At 43.2% G+C, this 25,734-nt stretch overlaps 1 protein-coding gene across 7 annotated transcripts in view; it reads right to left on the minus strand.

The window, feature by feature from the left end:
- The window catches only part of bcas3 (BCAS3 microtubule associated cell migration factor), a 327,897-nt gene that overhangs the window by 193,807 nt on the left and 108,356 nt on the right, over positions 1-25,734 (minus strand). For 6 of the 7 annotated variants that reach the window (XM_027280625.1, XM_027280624.1, XM_027280626.1 and 3 more), the window contains 3 exons: positions 19,034-19,134; positions 14,748-14,944; positions 14,270-14,367 (listed from right to left, as the gene is read on the minus strand). In XM_027280625.1, coding sequence (XP_027136426.1) covers positions 14,270-14,367; positions 14,748-14,944; positions 19,034-19,134 — 396 coding nt within the window. Of the gene's footprint in view, positions 1-11,569; positions 11,807-14,269; positions 14,368-14,747; positions 14,945-19,033; positions 19,135-25,734 lie in introns of those variants that run through there. The other variant, XM_027280627.1, reaches the window with a different exon arrangement.

Here is a 25,734-nt window from a genome sequence, read left to right on the forward strand (position 1 = left end):
TGAATTACTGTGAAACAGAATGACACGATTATACACACCAACACAGCTTCTCTCACTTTCACACACACCCACACACACTCCAGTGGGTAGGCGGTAGGGTGAACGCGTGGCAGATGCCCGACACATTGGTGTCCGTTCAGTCACTATAAAGAGCAGCTGCTCAGTCTTCATTGCCCTCTGGCACTGCACACAGACACAGTCACATGGATTCACAGGCACACATGCACTTGCTGTATAACACTAACGCTGGAGGGCATTCCATCTCTCACAGATTATGAATGTGCCAAGACAAAAACACGCACGCACGCACGCACGCACGCACGCACGCACGCACGCACGCACACACGCACACACACACACACACACACACACACACACACAGATAACCGTAGCACAAAAACCTGATCAGCCCTCACCCATATCAATCCCTGTCACTCCCTGATCTCTCTCAGTCACGCATACACTCGCCATAAATCCCTACATGTGGCTAAACCATTCCCGCCCTGTAGTCCCCAAAGCCTCTCTCTCTCTCACACACACACATGCACACACACACGCAAGCTAAAACACTTCCTGAAGTCTTAAAGTGAGCGGACGATAAATCTTAGAGATGTTAGAGAGGAGATACAACGAGTGAAGACAGAAAATGGATAAAAGAGGTGGGAAGAAAAGAAGAGGAAGAGACCAGCAAAGATGTCGTCCTTCTGACCTGGTTACCACTAGGCTGATACGGTTAGTCAATCAATCGATCATTTATTAAACCAAAAATCTTCCCATTCAAGCATTTAGGCAGAGTGAATGTATTATTTTACAACAAAACGAGCATTTCTGCTAATTAAACTGTTCTCTCTGTCATTACAAATGGATGCTGTGGAGCAACGTGATGTTCAATCACACTAAGCTTTGTTTTCAATTCAATGAATTAATTAATAAATAAATCCTTACTGCTTCTACGTTAAACAAAGGACTTTTGGACCATTCTGGAATATGGAAACTTTACATTTAAAGCATTATATGAGGATTATATAAGTGTCTGTGTGTTTAAGCTCATTTCCTTCAAGTTAGATAGCATTTACATTTACATTTATTTGGGGTCAATATTTACTTTGACCTGTGTTATAGCAGTCTCACATTGAAATGGCTCACAGAAAATATGACAGTTGTTAATCAAAGGTGACTTTGAAAATGGAAACACACACACGTAGTGAAGGTGGAGGAGAACGCCATATGAAATACCAATGGCCAGCTTATATCAGCAGACTACATCCAATGAGTCTGACTGGTGTTATGGTGAGAATGTGGACTAGTTTTAGTGTGCTCCAGTTAGAGAGAACAATCTGTATGAATCACTTAGATCCGGATCTATGTTGCTCACATGATTCTACAACGTGACAGGTGGAGTAAAACACCTCCCATCGCAAAATGTGAGCAAACTAACATGATCGACTCAGATGTGTTGCACAAACCTCAGGTACTGTGACTCCAGGTCATTCACTCACTTTCCAAACAGCTGCTCGACAGTGAGTAACAAACCTGCTTTTGTCTGTGTGTAGTGGAGTGTATGTCAGGGGGTGGTGGTGGTGGTGTATTGTGTTCATGCAGCAGTGTTTTTACTCAACAACAAATTTCACTTTGGGAACAATTCAATTAATTCCATGAATTCCTCAGAGTCCCTGTTGTTCAAGCTACTCCTGCTACTGAATCCCTGTTCTTTGACTTTCTTTTGACTTGATCTCTGTCTGGAATACACATCTCATCTCAAACCACCAGGAGATATTCCAGGAATTCCCCCCCCAAATTCACACACACACACACACACACACACACACACACACACACACACACACACACACACGCACACGCACACACACACACATCCCGCCTTTTCTCTTCCTGATAACAGCCCAGTGGTTCCTTTAGCCTGATTGCTGCTGATGACAAACTCAAAAAAGGAGCGGCGATGACCACAGAGATCTGCTGTTGTGTCCTGTCACCAACCAACGGGTCACCAAACACACCCCGAGGCGATGGACAGGATGGGTGGGGGGGCGGAGGTGGGGTGTGGGGCACAAAGGTGACAAAGGTGCCTATTGATGAAAATAAAAATCAGGAGAGGAGGAATGGAGGGGTGGGGAGAGGGGGTCACGGGAAATGAGGGTATTTGTCTTTAAGGAAGAGATCAGATGGCCAGGCATCTTTCTGGCCTGTGCGATCACTGTTGTCAGTGTGGCCACTATAGCACAAAAATACAAGGGCCCTTTATGAGGCTGGGAGGTAATTGTGGGGTATAGGTTACTGGGGTATGTGTGTATTGGAAAAAGAAAGAGAGACAGAATACCACAGCACAGGTGCCTAGTCTTTTAAATGGCTGCTCAAGTATGAAGGGGAGGGAAAGATGGCAGGCAAAGTGTGTGTCTGAGAGTGTGTGTGTGTGTGTGTGTGTTGGGGGGTTGCAAGCCTCTATCCTCGTCTTTTTTATCCAGTCATTCATAGGCCTCTCTTTCATTCTCCTCCAGCCTCTGTGAGAACAATAATACACGGGAAAGCCCCTTCTCGCCTCAGGGTGGTGCCGATGGTGGTAAAGAGGTGGTGGGTCACTGGGACAACGGGGGCACTGTGTTGGTGATGCAAACAGGTGCACTGAAGCCATGCCATTGTCTACCAGTCACACTTTAAAATGAGCAATGAGTAGTTTCTCAAGGCTGTTAGCACTTTCCATTCATTTGTCTATGGTTGAAAAATTCAGCTTTGCCCATATTCCACATCTTAGCTAAGACACTGCAGCAAAGTGAATATATGGAAATGGCTGTCTGGAATTAAAGTCCATGTAAAGTCAGAATAAATGTGTATTCTGAGTTTGTAAGACCAAAGGAAAACGTGTTATTAACCACCCAGCCAAATTTGAATGATTAAAAATATCGACAAGTTTATGAAATGAAGTAAATCAGGTAAAAATGAACTCTCAGCTCCAGGACTGTGGGGGCGTGTCCTCTGAATGTGCTGAAGCCACTCCCACTCATGGGAGCAGTCAAGCAGCCATTTTGAAGCAAGTTGAGAAAATGACATGACTAACTTTGAAACACTGAGCGAGATGAATTCATCCCTATCTCTCTGCTAGGGGTGCAGGGGTATGCTCAGGGTGGCCTCAGCGTGTCATCAAGCCGCCCTTTAAGGACCGCCCACAAAATCCTGGACTGAAAACTGGTGAAAAACTGTTTGAACCTCTAACTGCACATTTTAGTAATATATCTTCAAAGTCTTTTCACATGTTTTCAGTAACTATTTTCCAACATATTTCATGTATTTGGAAAGAAATCTCAGAATTGCCTTTACACAGACTTTAGGGGAAAAAAAAAAACACAATACCAACTCAGGCCTTGAAGAAGGGTTTTAGGCATCTTCCCTTGACTTCATTGATTTGCTAACTGCTCTTTATTCCACCCTTATTCTAACTTCAAGTTTAAACTAACACTGACACTTCATCTCATCCTGGCTCTGAGTGAAACGGTCAAAACATCCTAAATTGTCGACACTATTGAGACCATCTGAAGAGAGAAATATTAACCATAGATTAATCTATAAATTATTTTGTGATGAATCAATTTATATTTAAAACATTTAGCCTGTAAAATGACAAAAAATGGACATGCTTTACGCTTAACAGTCTCTCCAGATCTCAACCCAACTGAACACCTTCTGAAGTGACGAACAGCGCCCTCCGCCAACACCAACAAATAAGAGAATTTATTTTGAAACATCCATCTACACACACAGTCCATGACAAGGAGAACTGAAGCTGTTCCTGGAGGTTCATTATGGACCAACATCTTATTTGATTTTCATGTGAAACACACACACACACACACACACACACACACACACACACACACACACACAGTGAAGGTAACTGAGCTGTGATAATGTGGGGTGGATGTGGCTAATGGCTGATAGCTGCTGATCCCACACTGATTAACTCAGTTTTTTTACAGGATGCTGCTAATGGACTGACACACACTACACTGAAGTTACAAGTGCAAACATATACACATACATGTTGTACACATGCAGGCCGACCACACACAGAGAAGCAAATACTGAGTTTTTGATTCAAATGCCTGATGAATGGTTCTTTAAACTATCATCTGCTGTTTCTCTGAGGATGAACAAAACATTCACAATCCTGTACCAGACAACCTGTATATTGGTCTAACCATAACACACACACACACACACACACACACACACACACATATCAGTGCCAAAGTCCAGTAGCCCTCTAAAGTGTCTTCAGCATGTTGTGATAAGCCAAGCTCCATCTCGTCCCGCCTGCTCTGCTCTGCCGCCAGCTAACACACTATCACTGATTTACCGCCACAGATAAATCACACACACACACACACACACACACACACACACACACACACAGATGGAGACAAACAGTAAGGCAGAGACGTGGCGACAAAGACAGGGATGTACGCACACCCACACACACAAACACACACAAGCTGAAGATGACAACAACAAAAACAACAAAATGGCTGATGCAGACAGGACGGGGGGTGTTATTGTTATTTCCTGTTTTGGTGCAGGGTGGCTTTTTGCAAAGTCAAAACAGTAGTGTGGAGAGGGACACACACACACACACACACACACACACACACAGGCAGGTAAGATTAAATACTCTTTCTTTCAGTCTTGTGGTGTTATCTCTCTTTCAGGTCTGTCTCCTTTTCTTTCTTTCGTGATATGACCTCCTGGGCCGCAAAATTCCACTGTGTAGTCTAGCTGGGATTGAAACTGCCTCTATACACACACGCTCACAGCAAGGCTTGGGGTACAGATAGGAGGTATTGATAACAGCTACACATTGATCCTGTATATTGCGGCTGGTGGAAAGCAAGACAGTGGCATTGGTGTTGGGCTCCTCTGTCCATCCATACAGACAGATATGCTGAGTCAAGAAGCCATGACTGGAAGCACTGTATGGCATACAGTGTGTGTATGTGTGTGTATGTGTGTGTGTGTGTGTGCGTGTGTGTGTGTGTGTGTGTCCCATGCAGATGGCGTCCCATCACCTCGGGGAAGGCAGAGATAAGCAGAGTGTATGGGCTGAGATAAGATGGGAGCAGACACGGGGGAGACTGACTGACTATAAGTGAGTCACTGTGGGGAAAACTGCAGTTTTATGGCCTGGCTGGCCCTGAGGACTCTGAAGGAAACACTTTAAATCGAACACAACCGGCTGGAAAACATGAGTCGGCCACAGGCTTCGCCGTACGTACACAATGTGAGTGTTTCACACAGGAAACGTGTGAGGTACGTGAAGTGTCCTTTCAGACGGCGTTTTCATGTGACAAATTCACACAGGTACAATGTGCATGTTTTTTGGACAGACTACAATATTTCGCATGTGCTCTGTGACTTTAAATATTGTGATATGTAAAATAATTCAAAGTTACAGTGTTTTAAAGGACCAGTGTGTACATTTTTTTTTTTTTGTTACTGCATAATGAGAGAGTCGGCCATGTTGAACCGCCATGTTTTTTACAGTAACAATAGGATAGGAGAGGGTGAGGCGAGGAGTATTCAGTGGTTCCTACTAGGGATGGCTCGATCCGATACTTAGGATCGGTATCAGTCCAATATTGGTCAACATTTCAGGATCGAGCATCGAAAAAAAACTACTATAGCCCGTCCGATCTGATACCTAAGCCCAAATGCTCAAATTAACTTTGCGATATGCCGTAAACAGAGCAGCTGCTGCAAGCGTGTGGAAACAGAACATTGTGACAGTGAATTAGCCTCTGCACTCTTATCATGTCAGCTGTGTGGAGTTATTTGTACGCAAGGAAGAGAAAAGTAAAACAGCCGAATGCAACTTGTGCAACGCAAGTGATTCAAGGGGTCGCAGCAGCACTGGACGTTTCAACACCACAAACTTGATAAAGCATTTGCAGAAGCATCACGGAGTATAAAGACTTTTTGCAGTCAACAAGTGCTAAGAAGAAAAACATGCCGTGACAGCAGTCATTGCAGGAAACAATACTGACGTGCCCCAGAGAGCAACAAAGCAAAGGAGATAATGGAGAAAGTCATCAAATTTATTTTGTTAGATGACCAACCACTTTCCGTGGTCGAAAATGTGGGTTTTCGATGTTTGGTCAACCATTTAGAGCCTTGTTATCAGTTGCCAAATCGGCATTTCATTTCTGATACAGCTGTCCCACTAAAGTACAAAGAGGTGTGTGAGTTCATTTCAAAATGTTTGGAAAACACTGACACGTTTAGTTCAACAACTGACAGCTCAAATGTGTGTCCGATGTCCCTACTAAGTCTGACAGTACACTGCAGAAAGCAGCGCTGCAGGCTAAGCAGTTCCGTGGTTCACACACAGGAGAGTCAAACGCCACCGCGATTGATGGGATGCTAAATGCATGGGAAATTAAGAGCAGAGGTCCATGTCATTTTATGAGACAATGCCAGCAACTTGATAAAAGCAATGGATCGTCTTGGAGTTGCCAGTTTAGGATGCTTCGCACATACTCTTGATGAGGGACTGCTGCCGCAGCGTGGTGGAAGGGATACGGTTGCTGACTGCAGAAAAATTGTGGGTCACTTCAAACACTCGCCGCTTGCGTATTCACGCTTAGAGGACGTTCAAGTGGAGCTGAATATGCCACCCAGTCGTCTGCAGCAGGATGTACGAACGAGGTAGAATAGTACATATTACATGATCCAGAGCCTCATTGCACAGAAACAGGCCCTATGTGCATACACAGCAGAGTACGACCTGCCAGCCACACTGACCCCAAGCCAGTGGGGGCTACTGGAAAAGACTGTTGCAGCTCTTGCTCCTTTTGAGGAGTTCACAAGGGAGGTGAGCTCTTCACCAGCATCTGCATCTGACGTCATCCCTATTGTGAGTGTCCTTAAATGCATTCTCAGTAGAAAAAACAAGGCCGATGACAGAATTACGACCATGAACAGGGCCCTCCTTGAGGCTGTGAACCGACGTTTCAGAGACCTGGAATCCAAGCCAGTATACTCAGTTGCCACACTACTGGATCCAAGGTACAAAGACAGGTATGTGGGGTTTCCTCACTTTATAACTATAATTATGTGTGTGTGTGTGTATGTGTGTGTGTGTGTGTGTGTGTGTGTGTGTGTGTGTGTGTGTGTGTGTGTGATTTTTACTCTTGTAAATCTAATAACAGTAATAAATATCAAACATCAGCCCTCAGGCTGGATTTCATCACTTGATATTGAGGGTGGAAAAACTTTCAATGTTGTACGTTAATTTTTGTCGTACAGTCATCCCTCGCTATATCGCGGTTCACTTTTCGCGGACTCGCTGTTTCGCGGATTTCTTTAGTGTAATTTTGCATGCTTTATTTTTACAGCGTACTGTACAGTATGAACGCGCATTGTGTTCTGCGTCCTGATTGGCTAAGTGAGAACCGCACGTGTGTTCTGCGTCCTGATTAATTAAGGGAGTACTGTACAAAATGCGTGTAAAAAGGTGTATAAAAGTGTGTGGTTAGGGGTTTTACGGCCTTAAAACATGTATAATGATTGTAAAACTTACTCCGTGGATTTCGTTTATTGCGGGTTATTTTTAGAACGTATCCCCCGCAATAAACGAGGGACCACTGTACTTCACAAATGCAGAAACCTCAACACAGGGAAAGGATGCATTATTGGCAGAGGTCATGAAGATGGTGGAAGTGATGAGGACCAGAGGAACACCCTCTGAGCCAGCAGAGGGGACTTCTTCCACCTCAGAGCCTACAAAGAAGACCTCAGGGGTAGAGGCTAAAAGCAAGAGCAAACTTGGAAGCATTTTTCATGAAATCCTGGAGGAAAGTGCACCTGGTCCTGAGTCAACCACCACTCATGTACGTGTTGAAGTGCAGACGTAACTATTCCACATTCGGACAACCCACTGTTGTACTGGAAGATCAACCAACCTAGACTGCCCTCCTTGGCAGTTACAGCAACTCAATTTCTCTGTGCACCTTCAACAAGTTTGGAGAGCGAGAAGCTCCAGCACAGCCTCTTTATTATCGATGAAAGAAAAAGCAGACTGACAGCTGAAAAGGCTGAAATGTTAATATTTCTGAAGAAGAATCTGCCCCTCATGTTCAAGTGACCAAATTAATGTCAGAAAGGAATGTAAAAGCAAGTGTTTGTGACAGTTATTTAAAGTTAGCAGTTACTTGAATACTTGTGAACGCAAATGGCGTGCCACTAAACTGGAAGAATCTCATCTAGTCTGGCAAGCTAATCTCAAAACATACAGGAAGGCTCTCCGTAATGCCAGAGCAGCCTATTACTCTTCTTTAATTGAGGAGAAAAAGAACAACCCCAGGTTTCTCTTCAGCACTGTAGCCAGGCTAACAGAGAATCACAGCTCTACTGAACCATCTATTCCTTTAGGTCTAAGTAGCAATGACTTCATGAGCTTCTTTAATGATAAGATTATAACTATTAGAGACAAAATCCATCACCTCTTGCCCTCAACAGGCATTGATCTGCATTCTGATACAGCAAGTTTGGAAACAGCTGTAAAACCTGTTATGTATTTAGACTGTTTTTCTCCCATCGACCTTCATCAAATAACTTTAATCATTTCTGCAGCTAAGCCGTCAACCTGTCTCTTAGACCCCATCCCAACCAGGCTGCTCAAGGATGTTTTACCTGTAGCTAGTAATTCGTTATTGGATATGATTAATCTGTCTTTATTATCAGGATATGTACCACAGTCCTTTAAGGTAGCTGTAATTAAACCTCTTCTTAAAAAGCCCACTCTAGACCCAGAGGTCTTAGCCAACTACAGACCGATATCAAACCTTCCATTTCTGTCTAAGATATTTGAGAAAGCTGTAGCTAATCAGCTGTGTGATTTTCTCCATAACAATAGTCTATTTGAGGATTTCCAGTCAGGATTTAGAGTGCATCATAGCACAGAGACCGCATTAGTCAAAGTTACAAATGACCTCCTAATGGCATCAGACAAAAGACTCATCTCTGTACTTGTCCTGTTAGATCTTCGAGCCGCATTTGACACCATTGACCATCAAATTCTTTTACAGAGACTGGAACATCAAATTGGCATCAAAGGAACCGCCCTAAGCTGGTTTAAATCGTATTTTTTAGATCGATCTCAGTTTGTTCACGTCAATGATGAATCCTCCATGCAGACCAAAGTTTGTCATGGAGTCCCACAAGGTTCTGTACTTGGACCACTTCTATTCAGTTTATATATGCTTCCTTTAGGGAACATTATTAGGAATCACTCTATCAATTTTCATTGTTATGCTGACGACACCCAATTATATTTATCGATCAAGCCTGATGCAACCAATCAGTTAACTAAACTCCAAGCATGTCTTAAAGATATAAAAAGTTGGATGACCTACAATTTTTTGATGTTAAATTCAGACAAAACTGAAGTTCTTGTAATTGGACCCAAACACCTCAGAAACTCTCTTTCTAGAGACTTAGTTACTTTAGATGGGATCATCCTGGCCTCCAGCTCCACTGTAAAGAATCTTGGAGTTGTTTTTGATCAGGATTTGTCCTTTAACGTCCACATAAAACAAATTTCGAGGACTGCATTCTTCCACTTACGTAACATTGCTAAAATCAGACGCATTGTCTCTCAGGCGGATGCAGAAAAACTAGTCCATGCATTTGTTACTTCAAGGCTGGACTATTGTAACTCTTTGTTATCAGGCTGCTCTAATAAGTCTCTTAGGACTCTGCAGTTAATTCAGAATGCTGCTGCACGTGTTCTGACAGGAACCAAGATCAGAGATCACATCCCTCCCATTTTGGCTTCCTTGCATTGGCTGCCTATTAAATCTAGAATAGAATTTAAAATTCTTCTCCTTACTTACAAAGCTCTTCATGGTCAGGCACCATCGTATCTAAAAGAGCTCATAATACCTTACTACCCCTCTAGAACACTGCGCTCTCAGGACGCTGGGTTCCTTGTGGTTCCTATAGTTTCCAAAAGTAGACTGGGAGCCAGAGCTTTCAGCTATCAGGCTCCTCTTCTGTGGAACAAACTACCTTTCTGGGTTCGGGAGGCAGACACGGTCAACACCTTTAAGAGTAGACTTAAGACTTTCCTTTTTGATAAAGCCTATAGTTAGGGCTGGCTCAGGTCATCCCTTAGTTATGCTGCCATAGGATTAGACTGCCGGGGGACCCCACCCAGGGTTATGCCTAGCCAGGCACGGTATTGGTTGAAGATGCACACATCTCCCTTACCGAAAACCCTCTCCCTCTCCCTCTCTCTCTCTCTCTCTTTCTCTCTCTATCTCTCTCCATCTGTGGACATGTCTCATTAATGCATGTTACTAACCAAACTTCCCCGGAGTTTCTGTGCTCTGTCGTCCAGCAGGTTCTCGTGGATCATGGCTGCTGCTGTGATCCTGCACGACGCCCACTACATATATTATTACTGTCATTATTACTACCATATCTGTTACTGTCATTTTTATCATTCATTGTAATTCATTGTCATTTTATCAGTCATTGTACAATATGTTTGTGTTGATTTGTCCTGTACACATGACATCCATTGCACGTCTGTCCGTCCTGGGAGAGGGATCCCTCCTCTGTGGCTCTTCCTGAGGTTTCTTCCACATTTTTTCCCTGTTAAAAGGGTTTTTGTGGGCAAGTTTTTCCTCACTCGAACCAAGGGTCTAAGGACAGAGGGTGTCACTCCCTGTACAGATTGTAAAGCCCTCTGAGGCAAATGTACTTTGTGACTTTGGGCTATACAAATAAAATTGATTTGATTTGATTTGATTTGTGAAAGAAGAAACATTCAAGTTTGCAGTTTGCACCGATTTGAAGTTTAAATAAAGAGGCACATCGTGGCTTATTTCTTCCTTTAGGGGAGCAGAATATTTGTTGCACAGTTTGAACATGTTTTTTTTTAAGATGTCCAAATTAAAGTACATCTATACAAACTATATGTATTATTAACAACTTAACAGAGGAGAAAAGAACGTATCGGATTGATATCGGCATCGGCAGATATTCCAAGCTGCAGTATCGGGCATGAAAAAGTTGTATCGAGCCATCTCTAGTACCTACACTCAAGACCTTTAAGTGGCATAGTAGGGTTGGCAGTTTGGAAAAAATCAATATATTAAATGTATATACTGCATTTCCCAATATGTATGAGAGACAAAACAGGAAATACAAAAAACAATGTTTACTACCTTTACCTGTTATATAACATTAGACAAATGTCTGATAACATGTTTCTATCATGATTCCTTTTCCAGTTGAGATGTGGTAATGTTGAAGTTTAAAGGTAATAAACATTGAAACAAAATCGGTGTGTGGTGGCTTCAAGCCCAAAAATGTTCCTGCTATCAGCCTTCACAATCTACTATCAGTTCAATCTGAAGGGCTACGGCATGCTCAGAGATGTGTTAACCTGGATTCAACAACTGACTGTTGCTCTCCCCATAGCACCACTGCATTCACATACTTTAGCTCACTGGCCGCTCTAATTAAACACACATTAATTGTCCGAGCCTTCAGTCCAAACTGTTCTGCTACCGGCCGCCCAACTCACATTGCTAAGTTGTGCTGCTCACTGCTGAGTGTGTTCCTCAGAGGGTGAGACAAAAGTGATGCGTGTGTGATAAGAGACGGCGCCATGGCGGTGCAGGACACAACACTGAACACTCCCTACACACACACTGATAAGCATCGCCTCCATCCCTCGGCCTGGCTCTGTCCTCCTGTCTCTCTCTGAGCTCTGAACCAGCTAGTGAAGAAACTAGAAAACACAGAAGACGCTCAGTGGAGACAGACAAAGAGGATACAGACAGAGCATGGATGAGAGAGACAGCGAAGGTCAGATGATCAGACACAGGGGGCGCTGTAGTTAAACAGGTGAAGGTGGTATCAGACAGGTAAAGACTGGTCTAAACACACCTGTTCTGTATTACCCAGCAAAAACAATATCTGTAAGGCCTCGTTCACTCCCGCATCACCCTAAAGACCTTTGGAGCCCAAATATTTTCAAATGAAGCTGGCAAGATCCACAAATTTCCTAACTTGCCAAAGGAAATTGAATATGTGCAGCACAGCTGCATGTGTGAAAATATCCACAGAGCCTCAGAAACACTGCAGGGTTTTAAAAAACAACAATATTTTCCAGTGTACATGCTACCAGGTGTGTTTAAAATGATGAATTACAAAACAAGGTAATAAAAGCCAGTGTTTCCCACAGCTCAGAACTTTTCACTGTTTTTGTCGCGATATTACATATGGAGTGTGCCAGAAATCACAATTCACATGCTACTCTTGATGTGATTTTACGGTATTTGATTAGATTTTTCGGTTCTTGTTGTGTGATTCATCATTTAAATACTAATTAATTTCACACACTTTATTTGGGGTTAGACACCTTTAAAAAAAAAAAAACCTCTAAAATATTTTTTTTTGGTTTTATTGTTGTAGTTTTTATGTTTGTTTAATTGCTCCTTGAATTTTACGCAACTGTTCTTAAACTTCTCTTTCATTTTTCTTATTGGCTTTTATTTATTATAACATTTTATAATTGCACAGCTTAATTTAATTTATGCATTATCATTTTGCTAGATTCAATTCATTGTTGTCTATTACTGTTTTTATTTGCTCTGTGAAGCACTTTGGGCTTTAAGAGCAGACACTATCAGATATGTAAAACTATTTGTGGCACACCTTTTTGTGACACAAGCTGCAAATATTTCTCGACACCTCAGTCATAGCGGCAGGCTATCTGTCAGTGTGAGGGCAGATCAGATGGGCGAGGTTTCTGTCACAAGACACAGCAGATAATGCCACAGACGCCACCGTCTCTCCTCTATCTCTTCTATCAAACAAAAGGCAGCAGGATATAATGTCACGCAATAAGTGATGATTCCCTCACCCGCACTGCCACACACACACACACACACACACACACACACACACACACACACCCGTGTAACAGCATTACAGATAGAGAGTAAAAGACATATTTTAAAGGGGAAATCCTCTCATCTGTGTGGGATTGGATTAGCCCAACATTGTAACCAGATTAAAGGAGACATGTAGAGGGACATCAAAATCACTTGAAACCAAATCAATCCTGTCCAGCGGCTGATAGACTTTACAGGCCTGTTCAAACAATCACAGCAGATTGTATTACAGAAGAAGGGCACAGTGCACACAACAACAGGGGGGAAAAAAACACAAGATTCACGACTCGTCATGGTGGGACACAGAACTGCTGAATAGCTGCTTTAAATGACTACTTATAATCCACTTCGACTGGATTGTGCTGATGTCATTCCACTACAGAACACTGTCACCAGAGTATGCACAGAATATGAATATCTAAATCATATTTATACATTTTTGTTTCCCTAAATAAATGTTTTTTTGTGTTTTTTTTTTTCTGTAGGTACTAATATAAATGTATTATATGGGATCCTGGATTCCTGTAATAACGTGGTATGATATTTGTTCATATTTTACAGGTGCATGTGTAAAGAAGGTGAATAGCACTTGCTATGAGCTCACACGTTACCCTGAGACCCCACCAGGCACGTCTCTACGTCTGTCCTCTACGCGACCTCAAACCCCACCGGAAGTGTTGCTCAGATTTGGTAATTTTCCTGGTCTATGTGTTTCTAAATATGCTACTACATGTGTGAATATGCTGCGTAGGTAATTAGTTTCACTTTTGTCTGTTTTTACGACGGGCAGTTTGCACGGGATGTTTTTTTAAAAAAATCCACTGGATTCTCTGTGCTGTTTCTGTGTCTGGCCTTCTGTCAGCTCAAGGTGCTCTGTGTAAATTGACGTGGGACGTCCATCAAAAATAGAATAGCCGTGGAACCGGTGGGGTTTGAAACACTGCGTATGGCTGCGTATCTCTGCAGCGACCGCGGCACACACGCAACACTGTGCTTCCGCGCCCAGTGGAATTTGGGGATTAGAATGAACATGATTATGATTATGTGCTCAGATAGTGTGTAGTACTCTTAGTTATGTTAATTCTAATTAATAATTATAAACTATCCGCATTATTCAAAGAGTCTGACAGTCGCAGGTGATGAGATTGACAACACAATACAACAGATTAACTTTACAATGAGAGACTTCACCAAAGATGGAGTGGAATGAACTACTGTACATCTGAATGAAACAGGCAGGAAACAGGAAGCACAGTTCACTGAGTACCACTGAGTAGAAGAGGAGTGTTTCCTACCTGATCCTGCATCCATGATGTTGGACTGTCCTCTACGATCTGGCACCAGTCGCGATGAGCCCGGCATGCTGACTGGCTCTGAACGTACTGGCTGGATTCTGCATGTGTACAGTATGATTAAATTATTACACAGTGACATCTAAGGGCTTTAACATGCCTGTTTGACTGGATCTGTTCCCAGGAACCCATTGGGGGAGATTTAAGATGTTGCTTTAGTGATTAAGTGTAAAGCTGTTCACACTGGAGAGATAAGTGTAAGGAAATCTGTGATTATAAGAATATTATTCTTACACATGATCATTTTCTGGTAAATTCGAAACTTCTAATTTTTCAACAAATGTACTCATGTACTATGTATATTTTGGAAACCCTGAGTGGTTTAGGCTGATAACACTGTGTATTCCTGCATTCAAATCTAGCCTAATACAGCTCTATGCTGCACCACTGGATGCATTACTTTTGAAGTTTTTAAAAGTACCTGAGGCTGTGTAGGTCCAGGTCATCTGTGTCGAAGTCCAAAAGGGGCTGTTGGACATCAGTGGGGCCCTGGGACTGAAGCACCGAGGACGAGGAGGAGATGACTGTAGTCTGGCCCGAAGGATGAATGGTCTTAAACTGAAACTGGGGGCCCATCCACAGGCGCCGGTGGGGACCTGTATGGGTCACAATCTCCACCTGAGGATATAAAAGTTAAGGTACGTGATGTTGAGCAGGTAATGTTTTGTCACCTTTTAGCATCTTAGCACATTAGTATTTGCTAAATAGCACTGAACATTAAGTACAGATGAGGTGGTGTGACAATGGCGATGGTATAGAGCAGTGTTTCTCAATCCTGGTCCTCGGGGGCCGCTGCCCTGCATGTTTTAGATGTTTCCTGTTCCACCACACCTGATTCAAATGAGTGGCTCGTTATCAGGCCACTGCAGAGCTTGATGACGAGCTGATCATGTGAATCAGGTATGGTGGAGCAGGAAACATCTAAAACATGCAGGGCAGCGGCCCCCGAGGACCAGGATTGAGAAACACTGGTATAGAGGATCAAAGTCATGACTATAGACTGTATAAAACATGGACGTCGTATCTGTAACGTCACCCCAGCTTTCTAAAGAGCTGTTGTGAGGCACTGAGTGTGGTGGCTCTGGTTGCCGCCATCTTGGCAGTCCTGCATCCGCCCACACACTTCAGGTTATTCTAAAAATGGACATGCGGGCGGGCATGGGGCGTCTGAATGAAGCCTGGCTGCTCAAACAAGCCACCTGTAAGGGCACCCGCCTGTCCATCAAAGCAGCCATTCTCTTAATTATGCATACCTTTAAGCCTTGGTGTAATCTGAACAGGTGTTACAGGCTGCACACATGTTATTTCAGCTTTGGAATTTTACTATGGGGACTTATGGCAACTGATTGCATTGTATAACAAAAGAGTAGTTCTGCATTGGCTTCACTTCAAAGCCACAGAGGTTGCCGCTTGGTCATAATGTCATAATGATGGGTATATCATGTGACTTTGTTTTGTCCATTTTAATACATTTCAGCAAAGCTTTCTTCTAAAGTCATTTTTCTGCTGTATTCTCTGCTGCCTAACAGTTTTTTCCATCTCCGTCCTGCTGTTGATACAGACGTATATGAGTTAATCATGACCCTTTGACTTGCCCATGCATTTGCATTGTTTGTTGAGCCCTGATGTTTAGTCAACTAAGGTCTGTGGACTACAGGATTCACTAAAGGCCATTACAAATATTGAATAAACAACAATTTTAGATTGTTGGTTTTCAACAAAAAACAAAACAAAACAACCATCATTATCCAGAAGTCAACCACATGACATACTGTTATACTATTGGACCGATCAACCAAATGACCAATGCAGACCCACAGCACATAAAACATCTGTAACGCTCTTTAAATATACTCAAACTCCTCTATTAATCCGTCAGCAGTTCGTCAAAAACAGAGTACTGGCAGCTTTTCTGAGGAGTCGTCATCAGTGGATTTTACATGGTGGTTTGGCATCAATCTGTATGCCAATATTCAAACGCCCCATGCAGTACTGAGATGAACTCAGTTACATGACATGCGACTAAAAGCTTGCTGTGCTCCTGCACTACTAAAAGTCTGATGATAGTGTCAGAACTTGTCACGGTCTGAGTGTGTGTCGGGAGTCCTGGCGACATGATGGGAAGCTTTCCCAGAGGGTTAATAGAAGTGTGACACTAGCACCACCGTGGCAGTGAGGTAAGGTGAGGCCTATTGGGAATGGTTCTGGGATGGCAGGTGGTCCAAGGACGGCTGAGATGAGTGGCACTAATGCTGGCTGAAAGTGGGACAGGAGAGGGCTATAGAGTGGGTGACTCATAAACATCAAACTATTACTGCCTCCTCCATTCTCCATCTTCTCTTTGCCATGAATTTACTAACCAATCTCCTGCCTTGGACTCCCACTACTCCCCCACAACTCTGCTCTGACTCTCAACTCCCTGCAGCACTTAACACGCCTCCTGGTGTCTCTCTGTTCACATTTCATTACCTTTACTTCATGCATGTTCCTCTCTTACCTCAGTCCAGCTCTCAGCTCACCGTCTCACTCCAGCAACATCTCAGACAAGAGTGAGAGTTTCCACTTCATTCTTCTTACATCTTAATTTGTCTGTGTTTATACACACACGTACGCAGTGTACACGTTTAGATATACGTGGTCTGTCACAGCTGTGCAAATCAGGCCACAGAAGATGGGAGAATTGTCACTTTGTGTGTGTGCTTTGTCAGTTAACACCATCAATGTCACGCCCAGTCACAGAGCTGAACAGCTGCCAGTTGCAGCGGGATGGAAGATCCAGATGTTACAGTCCAGTGTCAAACACTAACCCCTTCCGATTCCCATCTCACTGGACAGAGCCAATGACATGTTGCTTAGGTTTGTCCTTAAAGGCTATACCCTGTCTAGACTGGCCAACAAGCTAGATCACGCTAACTAATGGGCAAAACACACATCAGGCCAGTCAACATCAAGCATGAGGTAAGCCTGTCTACCCTTAGAGGACTTACCAGAGAGAGGTACAGGGAGTATAACGGCAGTATTCGTCAAACAAATTAGATTGCATGACATGTCGTCTGACCGTGTCTACAGACAAAAGTGTTGACACCAGTTTCCGAAAAGGTGGGGTGAGTCCTCATAGCCTTCTCCGGGTTGCATCCCTTTGCCTCCTGATCTCTCTCCAAGAACTCTTTGTCAGCTTCCACTGTGATCTACTCCAGCAAAGTACCGACATGTTCTTGCAGTCTTTCTTTGCAGTTGGTATGAGATCCTCCTCTGTGGTACTAGTGGTACTGATAATTGAGCTGGGTAGCTTATAAAGTAAATGGTTGGTGGACAACAAGGCTCAATCAAAGAATTGGGATTACATTATTGATGATTATACATTGCATGCTGCCACCATGGTAAGTCAATGTTTTACACAATGATAATGAACAATCAATAATCAAATCAACAAATGATGACTGTCACCATGCCCAGTGTAGTAGAAAGCACTAGAATTTTGGACAATTTGACCATCCATCAAATGCTATGGTCTATATCACATCCTTTCCATCACATCTTAATTGATAGAAGATTTTGTTGTTCCTGATCAGAGACCGAAAGAACAACTAATAATAATGTCCAGCAAATGGCCTGAAGCTGCAGCGAGCTGAAGCACCGATACGGAGGGTCACAAACCTCACATTTCATTAGGGAACCGCCATTCAATCCTAAATCCAAACCAACGGCTAAATGCCAGCTGATAATCTAATGAAGGCCATTGATATGATATAATGAAATCCACAAGGCAGTACTTAGCCTCTAATTCAACAGAGCATATATGTATTTAGCATTTCTCAATCCAGCAACACACTGAGCTTGGTTTGACCTTGGTGTGTCTTTCCACAAATTTTGCAAAGACAGGAATAAAACTACACGGTATAACTCCTCTATGAAACCATGTTTAATGTAGGTTGGATCAAGAGCTTCTTCCAAACCATCTGAGGTACAAGCTTAGACATGACTGTAACATCTCCCACCACTGATGAGTGCATCACTACCACTGCTCTGACAGGAAGTCACCAAAATTCTTGGTTAGTGCAATGGATAGTTTTGCTCCTGGCAAACTATCATGACAGATATGAACCAAGTCCTCTGCAAGCTAAGTGGGGTGCATTTTAACCAATCAATTATGCATGCAGTGGAATTATTGATGGTGAAAATGTAGTGGGTTACCTGCCGACACCAGAGATGAGTGCACTGAGGTTTAACCAAGCTGAAAAGACTAGAGTGTGTGTGTACTGGATTTTTCTAACACGTCTTCACCAAATACTGTGAACATTTGAGCAGAATTTAGGATGCGATGTGATTATGAGTGATTATATACAGATCAACGCAAATGGATGTTTGCACATTTACAGGAATAAGAAATAGTTGTTTTGTTTTGCGTCATGAACATGTGCCTTTCTGTTTAGTCCATTACCCCTCGTTACACCACTGGGCTGTACTAGACCAGCACAGGAAACACAACCACATTGGTAGAAGTAAAAATGGACTTTCACAGTCACAATCAGACTCTCAAGCATTTTCCTCCAGAATCATTTCTGTTTCTCGCCAAAGCAATAAAGCAAGCTATGACTGAGACACTAGTTGTCATCTCACTGATCAGGTAATGTCAAACATCTGTCTGCTTGTCACACATTAACTGAATGAATGTCACTGTAAAGGTGGTTTAGGTAGAGGTCTGACCTGAGAGAGCCACTCCTCGTCCTCCTGGCCACTGTGGTCCGATGCCAGGCTGTCTGATGACTCGTGACGTGTGATTGGGCCTGGGCTTCCTGGGGGCATTGCTGAGAGAACACACATACACAAACACAATATTATATGATGTTATACCTAATGATGACATTTGATATTTTGAACAATGATATTTTGGCCCAATGTCCGACATCATCGTATTTTTCTCTGCAGAAAGTATTCAATGTTTCCTTCATAATAATATTCTTGAAAAGTGTAAAGGCCTCCAACATTAGGAAATCTGACAGCGATGCAGCCAATGCAGAGGGCTATCACTAAGTCTAAAGTGTCTGAGTAGTCAAAAAAGCAGAGCAGTAAAACTCACATCAGCATTAACTATTTACATAAATCGGCCTGTGAAATAAAATGATAACTGACAACTAGTTTATTGAAGTGTGCTAGTGTCATTAGTGCTTGACTGATATACTATTTGACAGCCAATACCAATACACTGACGGCACCACTTTTCTTTTTTAATGTCTTATTTAGTAAGATAAAAAGCAGAATCCTTGTCTCTCATGGTTGCGTGAGAGAGAGAGAGAGAGAGAGAGAGAGAGAGTGGCAGAGAAACAGATGGGGCTCTTGCAGGCTTGAATAAGCAGGCGTGGAGAACGAGGCCTAATGTGTAGAATCAGTCCTTTCTCTGTCTCCCACCTCAGGGATGGGGTTTGTTTAACATGAGAATGGCTAATAAACTTGTCAAGTCCACATCTGGAGCACAGGAGGCGCTCCTGTCTTTATCCATACACACACACACACACACACACACACACACACACACACGTGTCTGGTGTTCATACACCCCTGATGAAGGTAGCTTGGTGTTTGACACCTCTGTTACGAATGTCACATCAACCCCTGGCCCCCACCTCACCTCGACACACACATTACTCTTATGAAGTATGAGGTTTGCACAGTTGTTACACCTGCTTCTGAAATAGTGCTCGCTGTGTGTATAATTGGGTAAAAAAAAAAAAAGGAAAGTATATTTGGAATATAAATATATTTGGATGGACTGTAGCTGAACAGACAGAAAAAAGCGCCACCTACAGAAACTTTAACTGCATCAACAGGAAACCATCAGAAGACAGATGAAGCTGCATTAAACAAACAGGAAAGGAAACAGACTTTTCAATTCAAGTGCCACCATGAACACATCCAGGAGAGTGACATGGGAGAAAAGAGACCTCAAAGCACTGACAAAGCACACACACAAAGTGACAATTCTTCCATCTTCTGTGGCCTGATTTGCACAGCTGTTCAATCACTCTCTTGATGTCTGTCTGTTTCTATTGGATGACTATTGGTTTAGAACTACATACAACTGAAGTGCAGTACAGTATACCTATGACCAAAACTATCTCCTACAGCAAACTAAATCATACAGAAATTGTTGTATTGAAATTGTTTCTAAAGGGTCACTTCATCCACACTCCATCACTTACATCCAGAGATGTCTACAGAACATTTGTCTTTTATATATAAAATACATTTAAAGAAATAAAAATCTCACACGGACTATTTCTTTGAAGGACATACATGTTTCTGTTGTTGTTGTTTTTTTTTTTTTTTAAATGTGATTCGTCAGTGCACTGAGCATGACAAAAATATCCTATTTCCTCTGTATTAGAGTGGAGGAGAATGAAGATCAGGGACAGATACATTTAAAACCTGCACAAATCAAACCAAAACTCTCTGCAAGGTACCGAAAGTAAGTGTTTTTTGTCTTTTTTTTGGGGGGGGGAAATTAAAATGAAAGTGAAGTGGAGCAATACATAATAACTCACAGAGAGTGTGCAGAGAGAAGATGAGAGTCACACAGAGCGAGGCAGAGCAGGCCTCTCATGTCCAACATGGAACAGAGAAGAACAAAGCCTGTGTTGTGTTACTTATTAAACAAAATCACGACTCCCCCATTTCCTACTACTGCCTTCACTCCCACTGCCCCCACCTCGCTCTCCCTCTCCCTTTCTCTCTCTCTGCTCTCTGACCCTTGGGGCCAATAGCTGTTCCCTAATTAATTATTGATGTTCTGAAGCAGTTGGTGGACTGGCTGGATCAGGTTTCATGTGTGTGTGTGTGTGCGTGTGTGTGTATGTGTATATGTGTGTGGGGAGCTAGTGGTCATCCCCATGGGTCAAGCAAAGAAACAACCTTGTGTGTGTGTGTGTGTGGTTGTGTTTATGTTGTGGGTGTTAGTGTGTGTTTCAGGAGCCAGACTGACCAAAGCAGTTACAGTCATATCTACCCATCTCAGTGCCTGACTGGCTATCCACTCGGCCTTCTGCTTTTACAGCGCTCATTACTGGCTCTTAAGAGACAGAGCGTCAATGCGATTTCACAGACAGTTTTTTTTTTTTTGTTGCTAACTTATTGCACCGCACTCAAGAAAGGAGTCCGAACGTATGTCTGTAGGCACATTAGAAATGACTGTGCTTTGCTGTTGATGGATTTAACGAAACATCAGAATATAAGAAAGTAACATGGTGCCCTTGGAAAATATCTAGAAGAAATGGGAAAGCATGTGCAACAATTGAATACTAATAATTTATTTTCACATATATATATCTAAATAAAAAAAATCAAATCAGAAGAAATCTAGAAAAAGTAGTAAACGAAATATGAATAAAAATCGGGGCATCAGATAAAAGTATCATAAATGGTAATATGCGAGGGCGTGATCACGGAGCGGGGCGCAAGGGGGGGGGGGCACCACATCTACCTCCGACGTACATATTGGCTACGATTCTCGAAGACGTTTTGAGAGATTCCTGTTTTGAGAAGGATAGTTTGTTCGAGTCGATAGTTCATCCTTGTCCAAACCCACTGATATGTCGGATTGTACTGACAAAACTATAGCACCTCCTTCTAAACAGCAATGGCAGGAAATAAAACTAAACGAAACCATCAATCAGTGGAGCCTTGACTAACATGTTATTTGCTAATGGTGGTTGTGGTCAAAGATAAGCTTGAACTATAATTGATAAAATATGATTTCCAGCCAACTCATAATAACAACTGCCTTGTTAAAGAACAGGATGAATGGAGTCTAATTTGTTTTTTTGGTCCGTTCCTTTAATAACCACCCTGATGATTATGTGCTCGCATACCCGCGTAAGCAGAAAAATAATCTTCCCTACGCTGCAGAGGAACAGAGTTGTCTGTGTCACAGTCTTTATTGACTGTGGAGAGAGTGGTGTTTTGCTGTGCTGAAGGCTGGTAGCCAGTGGCCTGTTAGCCAGAGCAGCGAAGCAGGGAGTCAGAACAAGAACAAAGGCTGCCTAGGTATTGATGTAGCCCGACCTCCCAGGGCCTTGGGCCAGGGGCCGGACAGGCCGATCTCCAGGGAAAGATAAGGGGCTAACAATCTGATAGATCTGGAGAGCTGGCTGCACAGTGGACAGAGGATAGCCGTCTTGTCTGGGCTGTCAGCTCTGTTCGCCTTTATCTCTTTCATTTGTATTTTTTAAAGATTCATTTTGTTACTCTTATTTTTCCTCTCTCTCCTTTGACCTGCTGCGCTCGGTTGCCAGACATTTCACTTGCTAGGCTGCCTCTCGACCGCTCCACCTGTCTCTCTTCTCACTTTCCGCTCTTCTCGCTTTCCTCTTTTGAGTAGTACTCTGGCAGATAGGTGCTGGCATACTGACAAACTGGGATAGCTTAGTCATTATATATCATTCAAGGCGTATTTGACTGACAGTTCCTTCATTCAGCCAGCGCTACACTTACCCCATCCTTTCTCTGCCTCTCTTTGATTACTGACCCCGTCATGGCGCCATGGTTTCTCTTTACCAAACGCCTGATGCTCCAAAGCCTTCACTCTGGCCCCTCTCTCGGAGCAATTAGATCTATTGACGAGGCAACTGTGGCTGGCCTGTCATGGGCCTGAAAGTCCCAAGAGAGCAGCAGAGCCAGCCAGTCAGTCAGTCTCCACAATTAGCACATTATATGACAGGTAGGGAGGGGAGGACCGCGGCCAAAAAGCATAGCCTCTGTTGCTGCCATCATTGCCAGGCTCAAAGGAGCCAGCCAGAAATCCAGGTGGTAAATTATTAACCGGTTTGTTTGCTTCAGAGAAACTTTGCGATGAGGGGAAGAGGTGTCGGAAAACATACTGTGGTCCGCTAGATAAATATCACCCCGACAAAAAATTGTACTTGGAAAAAACTCGCTCTGAATAAAAAGTCTGAATCTAATGAGGGTGTGAAAACCTCACATTCATCAAAGTACACACACTGTTGTGATAGGGATTAGAGCAGCCATTCTGTTACTACCCAGCTCCAACACCTTTGGCGAAAAGAAAAGGGCCCATTCACAGACTTGCCGAACAGACAAATGGGTACTTCTGGAGAAACAGACAGGAATCCTGTGATTCCGCCTCAGCTATAGATAGAGGATTCCCCAAACACTATAAACTTGGCTCAAGACTGCTTTTATTAAGCCAGATCGTACTTCTGCATCTCCTCTATTTGTGAGTATACTGTATAATGTGTGTCTCTTTCTTCCTTATCTCTCCAAGGCAGTGCTGCACGTTGCCGTCCTCTGAGCGAAGCTGAGTGCTGCCAGTAGCTGCTACAGATGGACAGGTGGAGATAGTGACCATGAAGTGGCGCCACTGCTGCCTTTTATCATCCCGTCCTGGAGGCTCCGGTCTGGCCTGACCCCGGCCCTTCCCCTCCCCTTCCTATTCCTTTCCCTGCATACTGCATTTTTAATCAGCCTGGGTCATCCAATATAGAGCCACGAGACCGGAGACCATGGCCTGTCAATCAAGCACTGCCACCTCTTTGCCATGCACTGTCTTTCTAGAGACATAGTCGCAGTTTCTTAGACAATTAGCTGAAGTGGATATTTATTTCGTACCCTTATTTTTGACTTTTTCATGCTTGTGTAAAAACCTCCTTGTCTCGCTTCCTCTCTCATGTTTGTTCCATTTCGTGACGGTTGTATCCACAATGTAAATTAGACCTAGATAGCACAATTCGTTCTGCAAGTAAGAACAGTGTGTCTTTTCAGTTTCCTCTGCAGCAGCATGATCTTTATGCTCAGCAAGAGGCAGCTGGACAAGGGGCGTATGGCTGTGCTGTAATTCATCCTAAGGTCAAATCGAGTCTTTCTCCTGGATCACTTCTCTGTTGCGCTGCCAAGCCCTGAAGGAAGCAGCAGTAGAGAGAGAGGGCTGGCAAGGAGACGCATGCTGAGAAACCGAATGTTGAGAGTATGTGCTCGGGTGCAAAGCACAGAAATAGAAGGTGGCACTCCAAGAGTAACCCGGTCGGTGTTGATGATGTATAGGACGCTTACCTGGAGGGAAATGGCAGGACTGCAAGAAGTGGGTAGAGGGCTGAACAATTATGTTCATAGCGTCTTGCCCTCGCATTGCTTCACACTTGGGTGGTTCGGGGGAATAAAGAAACACAGCGTTATCTGGCTTCGTTAATTGGATGTAAATGTTAATGCAACAAATCTCTCATTATCCAGCCAGTTCAGCTCTCCATGCTGGCAGAGAGAATGGTGGAAAACGCTGACGCCCGTGCCCGTCACCCAAACATGTCCTCATCGCTCTGACACTAGGAGAGACCATTAGCACTAATTTGACAAAATATCCTACCAGTTAGACCTGGAGCACTGCAGAAGTCAATGGAGACGAGCAGAGAGATTAGGGTAAACACAGCCACCACTTGCCCCGGAGCAGCCGCGAGAGCTAATTACAGATTTTGTGTGTTTATAATTATGAGTGAGCTCAAAATGCAAGCCTATTCCAGGGGGTGGATTGATTCCGTGTGTGGCCATCCATGTGCACTCACGAATGCACACAAATTGGCCTTTCAGAGGGCAACCTAAAGTGCTTACTCCTCTGTACTTGTTATTGAATTACAGAACGTTTAGGGTGTCAGCTAATTGGTCCGAGTCCGGCATCTTATAGCATTGTGCTAGCATGTCCTGAAGCAGGCATGTAGTGTGGTCCTGCAAACGATAGATTCAAGGCGCAGGACCAAACAGAAGAAGCAGGATTACTTCTGACAGGGCTCAGAGGACATGAAATGGTAGAAATGGTGGAAGTATCTTTCACTGACGTTACTGAGAAAGGGAATTTTATGGCTGCTGACTGGACAGGTCTCTCCTCAGCATGTGGCACCAATAAGAGGCTGAGGACTGGCTTTCAACACAGTTAACATAAAAAAATCACCAGGGATTAGAAGTCACCCCCATTGGCTAATAATGAATGAGTACATACAGAAAACAAACACGGTTGGGTTACTCTGTACAACCAAACCATACAGAGACCTACATTTTGTGATGCATACATGTACATAGTACATGCAGACCAGACAAACACATCAGCATCAGACATTAAACTTCCTTTTGTATCAAACATGATTTTTTGCACGGAATAATAATACTAGCTAATTCGACAACGGCAGCAATTAAGCATAAAAAAACATAAAATGTGGGTTTCTACACTCTGTTATAGGCCATTATATTATTAAACCACTTTCATTAGCATGAAGTAGGCAATGTATCAGGCCAGACACAGAAACAGCATAGAGAAGCTGGTGGATTTTCAAAATAAAACACCCCGTGCAAACTGCCAGTTGTAAAAACAGACAAAAGAGAAACTAATGTACTACGTAGCATATTTACACATT

The sequence above is a fragment of the Larimichthys crocea genome, chromosome VII (assembly GCF_000972845.2).
Source record: "Larimichthys crocea isolate SSNF chromosome VII, L_crocea_2.0, whole genome shotgun sequence".
NCBI lineage: Eukaryota > Metazoa > Chordata > Actinopteri > Sciaenidae > Larimichthys > Larimichthys crocea.